Genomic DNA, 10,117 nt, shown 5'->3' with positions numbered 1-10,117 from the left:
TTACAACTTATTGAAAACTTTGGCACATTGTTAAAATAATAATAACACATTATTAAATTATTCTATTTTGTCTCATAAATTTTAGGTAGGTTTGATTTAAATCCTTTAAATTTAAAAAGTTAATATTTGGCCCTTGAAGTTTTAGAAAATGGAATTGTCCTTCCATTTTTGTTTTCTTTAGTTGACTTACATGATGCTGGGGCACCTCATTTTTTAAGGGTCAAATTCAACCAAAGACAAATGTAGGGGACCACAATTGAACCAACTCTATATTTAATAGACAAAATTGAACCGACCTCATAGGTGATGGTATGAAATTGTTTTGTTTTAAAATGTCACTCTTTTTTCCCGAGTTTTTAAAATGTTCACTTAAAAAAAGATAAAACTTTCCTAGGTCGATTTAATTTAAATACCCACCATTTCAAATAGGAGTCTACAAACTTAAAAATGAGGAAAAAGTATCTCTTGTTGTAATAATAACCGAATGAGCAAATACCATGTGAGGAATTGGTATTATTTTTACCGATTACATGTGTAAGTTGTAACCACACTCATAGTTACACACTTTTGCACATATGTCACTTGTTTATTAAATTTTGATACGAATGACGTGGTATAATTTGATACTAAATACTCTTTTCATGAAACTGAATAATAAGATTATTATTTATTTATTTATTTTTAATAGAGATATTGTATTTGGTAATCCAATTTTTTTTTAAATGACAAAAAAAAAAAATTCAAATTGGGTAATAAAAAAAAAAAACTCAAAACCTAAAAGATGTCTCTCTTAAAAAAAAAATGAGGATAAAGAAAGATTGAAAGGAAGAGACAAAAGACGGACTAGAAAAATAATAGTGACCAAATTGGGGGATAATGTCAAATAGGGCAAAATTATTAAAACAAGCAAATTAAAGTAGCAATTTAGCAAGTGAAGCAGACGCATACATAGATAATCAAAGTCCACACACAGACACCAGTCTCCATACATTTCTCTTTTTCTTTTTCTTTTTTTTGTGTACTTGACAATTTTACATTGTACATTTCATTTACATAACGTTTAAACACTAAAACACAGATAGATAGATACATAGAATCTCTCATCTCTTTCTTCTCGCCTATGATGTTCTGAACTCTGAACACTGATCCATACATAAAAAGCCACTCTCCTTTCCCTCTCTCTCCCTCTGAAAAGAAACGCAGGTGAGAGATGCTACCGAGAGCTACAAACGGTGTCGTTTGGACAGAAGGAGGAGGAGGAGAAGAAGAAGACACAGCGTCTTGGAACAGAACTAGCAACAACAATGAAGGAGAGGCTCATAAGGACGAGGACAACAACATGGGTGTTCTAAGTGGTCCTCTTTCTTCCTTCAAATCCATGCTTGAAAATGAGTGGTACATCAACAGCGCTCTCAACCCATCTCATCAGGAACTTCATCTCCATGGCCTTTCAAACCCTCAAGATGTTAGAGACATTGGTTTTTGCCCAAACCCAAGTGACAATAACAGTCTTCTTTTGCACCCTTTGGATTCTTCTTCTTCTTGTTCTCCTTCACAGGCGTTCACTCACCCATTCTTGCCTCAGAAATCTTGTTTCTCTTCGCTTATCAACGCTGTTTGCACCAACCCTTTTGATAATGCTTTCGATTTGGGCCTCGAAACCGGGCTGCTCGGCCCGTTTAACCCTGGTTCTGCTTCTAACTCCTCTGCTTTGATGGGCTTCACTGGGTTGAGTTCTCAGATTGGTGGTCACGAGCTGAGTTCCACCTCCGAGTTTCAACAGCCAACTCGGTTGCTTCCTTTATCAGATAACTCTGCTGGACTTGGTGGTGGGTTTAGCCCTATGGGTCTTGAGGGTTTTGATAATGACAATTCAGTTTCAGGGAGTGCTCTGTTTCTGAACAGAGGAAAGGCTCTGAGACCCCTTGAGGTTTTCCCTCAAGTGGGTACGCAGCCCACACTGTTTCAGAAGCGAGCAGCTCTTCGACAAGGTGCTGAGAAGTTGGGAAATTTGGAGATTTCGGGCGGGAGATATGGCGAAAATTCGGAGGAGGATTTGGAGAAGAGGGGGAGGCGGAAGAAGAAGAGTAGTGAGGAGTGTGATTTTGAGGAAGGAAGCCTTGATGTTTCGGGTTTGAATTACGATTCTGATGACTTTAATGAGAATGATAATGGTATTGGAAAAATGGAGGGGAATGTTCAAATTGGAAGGAGTAATTCTAATGCCAACAGTACTGTTACTGGTGGGGGAGACCAGAAGGGAAAGAAGAAGGGTCTGCCGGCAAAGAATCTTATGGCGGAGAGGAGGCGAAGGAAGAAGCTTAATGATAGGCTCTACATGCTTAGGTCTGTTGTGCCAAAGATTAGCAAGGTATTAGTCTCATCCTTTATTCGATTTTGTGTCACTTATATATCATTTTTTAGCTTTTGATTAATTAGTATTTCCCATGGATTTTACTTTGTCTTGGAAGACTACTAAGTGGTTTCGATAAGTTAGCACATACCCGAAAAAAGGCATAGATAATTAAGCATGTTGAGTTTATATGTACTGTATGATAGAAGAGATGAGAATGATGCCCCTTTATATCTTCACCCCAGAGAACTTTGAGAAATCTTAAACAGTGTGTTAAAGTCAGCTAATTTAAATTTTGAATTGATTTTTCATCCATTTTATGTGAAATTCTGGAATTTTTGATATCTAAACATCTTGGGCCAACGACTGTTTTTGGAGTTTATCATTATTTGGGTGCTTTTAGGACTTTTTGAGATTATAATCCTTGATTTGTTGGTCATAATTTCTGATGATAATCCTTATCTGTGCATAGATGGATAGAGCTTCTATACTTGGGGATGCCATTGACTACTTAAAGGAGCTTCTGCAGAGGATCAATGATCTCCATAATGAACTGGAGTCAACCCCTCCTGGATCTTTGTTGCCATCTTCTACAAGCTTTCATCCTTTGACACCAACTCCTCCTACCCTTCCCAACCGTGTCAAGGAAGAACTTTGCCCAAGCTCCTTGCCAAGCCCTAAAAGCCAACCTACAAGGGTAACTTTCACTCATCTTTGTATTCATTTGATGTTTTCAGGTTTTTCATTAATTACTCGATGCTTGTAAATTTGGAAATGTGCTGGTATCTATCATCTTTCTTTTGTTGGAACTCTTACCTACTTAACAAGGACATTGATGCAAGTGTTGGCGTTAATTTTGAGACATGGGTTCTGGTTTTGCTTTTGAAGGGGTTGAAAAGAGCTTTAAAGCTCTTTTAGCTGAAATTGTGAAACGCTTGGAAGTTTTTCTAAATAGCTTTTAAGGTGGTCCTTAAAAGCTGCAAACAGTTTTAAAAGCTAAAGCTAAATTTGGAGCTTTTAGGGAAGAGCTCTACAATTCATCGTTCATAGTTTATGAATCCAAAACTTTAAAGCACCATTCACTATAACTTGCCACACGCTCGAAACACTGAAGAGCTTTTTAGTTGAAGCTCTGTATTGCAAAAGCTCTACGATTAACTCCCTACCCCTAAAGCTCTACTTCCTACAGCAATACAAAATGGGCTAAAAAGAATGAGTTAGAAATGTTTATTCATGTTCATATAGCATTTTTACTTGCATCACACAAAATGGAAACAAATTATGAGTGGAGTGTGCATGTTACACAAATTTGGACTCTACCAAATTTGTTATTACTCCGGTAGGGATCAAAATTTTACTTTGAGCTGATATGCATGTGAAATTGCTTCTTGGAAACTCAAACAAAGCATTTGCAGTAAATATGCCAATATGTGTGTGTGTTGCTGTGCAAACAATGAGGTCCAATGATTTGCTATCTGTTTATAATAAAATGTGAACTTTTCAATGTATAACACATGCTGCATGGTCCTGTCCTGAGATGCTGTAGGTTTTATTGTGTATAGGATGAGAAATATATTTCTTTTCTTTCTTCCATCCTTTGAACTAAAACTAGGATGTTAGTGAGTCAAAGTCACTTTAAATAAAGCCCGTGCATTAAAATCACTAAACCTAATTTGTGATTTTATTGAGTGTTTCTTGAGTATACCAAATCATTTCTTGTGGTAATCCAGGACATTGGCTTGACAAGTATGTTATTTGGTTTCTGTATTTTATAGGTGGAGGTTAGGGTAAGGGAAGGGAGAGCTGTCAATATCCACATGTTTTGTGCCCGGAGACCAGGGCTCTTGCTTTCCACTATGAGGGCGCTGGACAACCTGGGATTGGACATCCAGCAGGCTGTGATTAGTTGTTTCAATGGGTTTGCTTTGGATGTCTTCAGAGCTGAGGTATACTTCTTTCTCAGATACCAAAAGTGAGGCTTTCACTAATTTTTTGTTGTTGATTATATTCTATTTTTGGTGCTTTGCACCTGCATCTTTTCATGTTCTGATATATTGAGCACAATGTATTTCCAAATTGTTGCAAAATTCCTCTACTAAGAAGTGACTTCTTTATTGCTTTTGAGTTTTACAATAATGATTTTCTAAGAAGAAGATTACCTATGCAGAGGCAATTAGAAGCCTTGTTCCCCTGTATGGATTATACTGAAAGCATGACCTTGGTATTGAAGCAAATTTCACTTAAGATGCGACAAAACCCAGAAATTGAGAGCCCATTCCCCCCTTGTCTTATTTAATTCCCTTTTTCCAGTCTCTGATTCTAATGCAAAGTACCACTTGTAGGCCATATGCATAGGTGATAGGATTGTTGATCATTTTTTTTTATAGATCCATTTTGAGATCATCCATACTTTTTTGATAGGTAGATCATCCATATAGATGTTCAAACCTCTCTCTCTCTCTCTCTCTCTCGTTTATACATATTAATACTACTTAATAAGTCTTTTAGCTTCCCTTCAATGTCATTTGTTTGAATTTACTTTTAATAAGAAAAGGTTCTTCAACAGATTGTTACCAATGAGAGTGCCAATATTTGCATGTAGATGACCCTCTATGCCATTTGAATTTTTTTTTTTTTAATTAATTTATCATGCAGATGGATGGTGTTGGGACACCCTGCAGAATATATTCTATATTTATTCCATAGCCTTTGAAGGCAATAACTCATTTTTATTCCTTAGGAGTGAAGCCACTACCAAGACCAATAATAATATGATATATGAGAGATCAATTATTTGAAAGAATTAACAATGCTATAAGGCGACAACGTATTATTGTGAAAGAGAGAATGGCAGTCCCTCAATTGGTTTTTTTAATAGCTTAAAAAAAGTAAAGATTGGCTGAATGGGTGGAAAGAGAAAATAAAGAAGCAAAAACATTTAATGCCTACAGAAATCTGTTTTTATAGATAAATTGTATGACCATATTGTCTGTCTTTATTGATTCCAATTAGACATGCAAGGCAGGTTCTTGATAATTTGAACAAGCTTCACATATAAACAGATGATTGAATGTCAGGTACTCAGGTCACAAGCTAGGCTGATACTAGATTCTGTTGTAATGCGTATTAGATTTCTTAGAAATCCTGTGCAATAGAAAGTGGACCTTATCATATTTTTGTTGGTGGCATCCTAAATTCCTAATGCATAGTTCATGGAGCTTCTTCTATTGTAAATTGTGGCCTGCCACTTTTTTTGTTTTTTCAATCTAGAGTGTTATCACTTATCAGTTTTTAGCCAAGTGTGGTCATCCAAAGACTTAATTTCCTTTTTTCCTTTGTTCATCAGCAATGCAGGGAAGGCCAGGATGTCTTGCCTGAGCAAATCAAAGCAGTACTTTTGGATTCGGCTGGCTTCCATGGTATGATGTAACCCAAGTGCTTCATATAAATGGAGGAACTAACTGTAGTGTTGTACCTCAAGTAGCTTGTAAATGCATTTGCTCCTCATTCCTATTGGTAAAGGTACCCACAGACCAAAGTCAAGTAGATCAGCTAATGTTCGAAAGGTCAATTTGCTATCATTAGTGGATATGTTTTGTACTCATGCTTAGAAGCATAGCAAACTTACTGTGTTGTCTTAAGTATCTTTAGCTTTTAGAATAAAATCATTTGCTGTCGGCATATTCTCTATGAATAGTAGTTGGTTACAATTTTTCTTTGCACGTTTGATTCTCCATGCACCTTTTATGCCTAGTTGTTCTGGTTGGCATTTTCCACATAGGATAATTGCAACAAACAATAAATCAAATTTTAGTTGGTATTTAGAATAGTGTATAAATTCATCATTTCATAACAATTAAGCTTTTGTACTAGTAGTAATCTATATATATATATAAAACCGAAGTCTTTGATTTTTGGTTGCTAGCTCCCACAATTTTACACATCAGCACCAATTTTTTAATGCTTATTTTAAGTTGTCGATTACTCGATAAATTTTTTTCATGTTCTTTCTTCTCATCTTTGAACTCCGGTCTACTCCCCTTCTTTATCTTCTCAATGTCGAAGTCCTCCCCCTCTTTCACTCTCTATTTCTTCCCTTCTTTGTCAACAATGACAAAGATAATGATTAGTCCCTTAAAAAAGAAAAAAAAAAAATACTGCACGGTTCAACTTATCATTAGGAAACTCAAATTTGGATTCGAAGTTTAATTGCTTTGGGTTGCTTTTGGGGGGACTAGTTTTTGGCTTGCTATTTTTCAAATTCAACTCTATCCATCTATAAAGATCATATCTTTTGAGTTTTGCCATTGTTTCTGTTCTTCAGTTTGCCATATTCTCACCAAACGTGGACAATTTTCTCTACATCACATCCACTAGGATCAAACCCATGACCGGCCCCTAAATCTATGCCCAATCCTTTCAATTACTATTCTCAAAAAGTAAATATATTATGCACAAATGGTGGTAGACAGAGAACTTACAGCAAATTTAGTAGTAAACAAGGGATGGCTAAGATAAAAACACCAATTTGTTGCCGGGTGAGAAGTTAACATGAATGGTGGAAAACCTTTTTCAAAAGTTAGGAAGAATGAAAAGAAATTAGTATTTTTTTTTTTTTTTTGGTAGTTCTTCATTGCATGTAAAGAGTGGCCAATTTTATCACCCTCAAAATGTTTGACAAAATACCTAAGCCAAACTGAAAAGGAGGCTTGGACTAAGACTCGGGGATTTGAGGCAAGTGTATATCACATACCATTAAATTTAATAAACTGTACTTTTTATCTTTTCTGAGTAATGATATTCATGAAAATAAAACATCATTTTCAAGTGGTATCACTCTAAGAGACGTCCTCCAAAGTCTTACTATGCATGATCTTGATTCTTTTGTACCTTTCTAAATGAGGCATTTATTAACACTTAAAGTTCAAAGACGGCAAGAAGGACTATTTGTGGATTGTAGTGCAATGGCTGAAAGTGAATGTTAGTCAACACACTCCACTTGAAGCACAAACATTTGGTTGGGTAGTTAATGTGAAAGAGTTCCAATAATTAGGTAGGGAAGTCCTTCCAAAAAAAAGCACTATGATTTTTATGTTGGTGGAGCTTAGGACCAATACAAATTTAAAGAGAATATGGAAGGATTTCATAGGATCATGTAATAGACTTTCAAATCTTAATTAATAATAGAGCAAATTGTGTTTGGCATTTTACCTATAAGTTTTTTATGGCTTTCATAGGATTCAACCTAGATTTCTTGTGGGTGCAACTAGAATAGAGATGTAGATCTCATCATCGATTATGATTGCTCCAAATGCCTTGCATAAGTTGGCAAATCTTCTAGGAAGAGTTGTCATTTAGGATTTCCTTCCCTTTGTCAAATGCTTATGTTGCTATTTTTTAAGGATAGGTTGCCATATCCAAAGCAGCTGCTGCTTGTAAAACCATAATGGTATTGAAAGTTTGAAACAATGAATTTGAGTTCATAATTACACGGGGCACTAAGCAGTGAATTATATCATATTGTAGGTTCTATCATTCTCATCTTCTTGCATTGTAGAGGAGGTTGGCGTGTAGGTTTAAAGAAAATAAATGGGATTATAGAAGGATAATCCTTGCATCAAGATTTTTAGGCATAATACAACTTCTCATATTCAATAGATTTCTTGTGCATCGCATAGGTTAGCAACTAGTTTATACTAGTATTAGACCCTTTTGGACAAGCAGTAATCCTACCAATTCTACTCTACTCTACTCTCCCTCCCTCTCTCTCAATCCAAATGGATCTTTAGCATAAAGTGTTGATTTATTAATTTCTAATCGGTTAAGTATATGTTGTAAGACTTCTTGGATGGTTCTTGATTGGTCCAGCTTTTTCCCATGTCAAGGAGACTTCTAAGAAAGCACGCCCTAACTCTTTATAGAGCGTTTGCATATAAGGGTGCAAAATGCATATAAATACATTTTAGATGATACTGTAGCAAAAAATCATAAAAAATTCACACTTTATTATATATTACTATTCAAATTTATACACATTTATTGCTACAATATCATATAAATATAGATGATCATCTTAACATGTAAAATTAAACACAAATTTTATTCCACCTAGTACTAAAGAAAGAATTAAAAAATGATTGTTGAGGACAATAGAGTATATTATTAAAGTGGTTATGTAAATAGATAGAATGACTTTTTGGTGATGCAAAAATGAATATTTTTTGCATAACCAAATGTGAATTCCCTTTTTTTTTTTTTTTTTTTTTTTTTTTTTTTTTTTTAACTTAGTTCTTGTGTCTTTCACTAGTTTGCTTTTGTTTCTTAATTTTTGTGATTTCTTTTGACCTACTAAAAGTAAGTCGAAGACTTGAAATACTAATTAAAAAGAAATAAAAATTCACTCCCATTTTTTGATTTATACTTTATACTGTACTAATTACACTGTGATGGGTGTTTGATTTTTTTTTTTTTCATTTCAAAACTTTGATTATTTTATAAGAAAATTTAAAAAATGCATGTGACAAATTGTGATTAGTAGAGCACAAAAAATAGGACAAAAGATTTTTATTCATAAAAAAAATAACTTAGCTCACCGTTCATTTTCTCTACCAAAAGGGCTTTAATGTTTGAGATGCCGTCGAGTTGAGGTCGTACGAAGCCCATATGTATAAGTGCTAGAAAAATGATAATCTTAAAGTCAAAAAAAGAAAAAAGAAAACGGTAATCTTCTTTATCTCAAAAAAAGAAAAATAGCAATATTTTATTCCCGACCTGGGCCTCATACGAAATTTTGGATGGATATTTGGTTGAACTGGGCCTCGTAAGATATGTTGTTTGTGGCCCTTAGGCCCAAATAAAGTTTATATTGTTGTTATGTCAGACCAATAAAACTCAAGGATGGGCCTTGTGGGAGCTTGACCGTGCCGTCAAATAAGCCTTCCTAGTTGGTGTGTATCTGAGATTGTGTTTACACTATTCTTAGACCCGTTTAATATACCCACTTAAACATATATTTTCAGTTTTTAAATAATATTATATGTATTTTCAGACATTTTTTCACCCACACGTATTTTTACACATGTTTTCAAACACATATTTTTAGTTTTTAAGTGCATGTACCAAATACCTTTTTAGCTTTGCTAAATAATCTCTTCAGTTTTTTAGCAACTACGTCAAACAATTCTCTTTTTCATAGCACCAGGAATAATAAAGGAATATTTAAAGGGAAAAAAAAAAAAAAAAAAAATTGTTGGAGTGTGTATTATTCAGTAGATATTTGGTTCTTCCATGAGCAATCCACATTGCATCAAGTATGATTTCATTGGTCTCACAAGCAAAGGACCCTCTTGTATTGGACTTTGTGGCCCAAGTCGGTTAGTTTTGTGGTCTAGCTCTTGTTAGTTTCATGGGTTACCACAATGGATTCTGGGCTGGACCATCAATGTATGACATTTATGGACTTCGGCCTTCTTTTATCGATAGAAATATTTTCACAGCTCAAATATGTGCAAAAGGTGACATTAACTGTTATGTATTTAAGTCTGATGACAAGAGTAATTAATACAGAGAACATTAACTATTAGTGGGTTTCAGTTAGCTTAATTGGTAAAATTTTTGATAGTTGAATAAAATATTTGGTAGATTGGTTCAATCCCCGCCTATATCAAAAAACCAATTAGTATCTTGATTTAATGATAAAAAATTATCATCAAAAGTGGACATTATAAATTAAAACTCCCTCTAAAAATATATATATATATATAT

The 10,117-nt window shown here is 34.5% G+C and overlaps 1 protein-coding gene across 1 annotated transcript; it reads left to right on the top strand.

Annotated features, from left to right (window-relative positions):
• The first annotated feature begins 972 nt into the window (after positions 1–972).
• LOC126714517 (transcription factor ICE1) lies at positions 973–6,043 on the top strand. The gene is made up of 4 exons (XM_050414699.1): positions 973–2,371; positions 2,826–3,050; positions 4,129–4,299; positions 5,700–6,043. Exons 1-4 carry the CDS (start codon positions 1,211–1,213, stop codon positions 5,781–5,783), a joined length of 1,641 nt encoding a protein of 546 aa, XP_050270656.1. The 5' UTR covers positions 973–1,210; the 3' UTR covers positions 5,784–6,043.
• Positions 6,044–10,117: the final 4,074 nt, after the last annotated feature.

The sequence above is a fragment of the Quercus robur genome, chromosome 2 (genome assembly GCF_932294415.1).
Source record: "Quercus robur chromosome 2, dhQueRobu3.1, whole genome shotgun sequence".
NCBI lineage: Eukaryota > Viridiplantae > Streptophyta > Magnoliopsida > Fagales > Fagaceae > Quercus > Quercus robur.
Note: the sequence above shows the minus strand (reverse complement) of the source record. Positions and strands in the feature narration are given on the sequence as shown.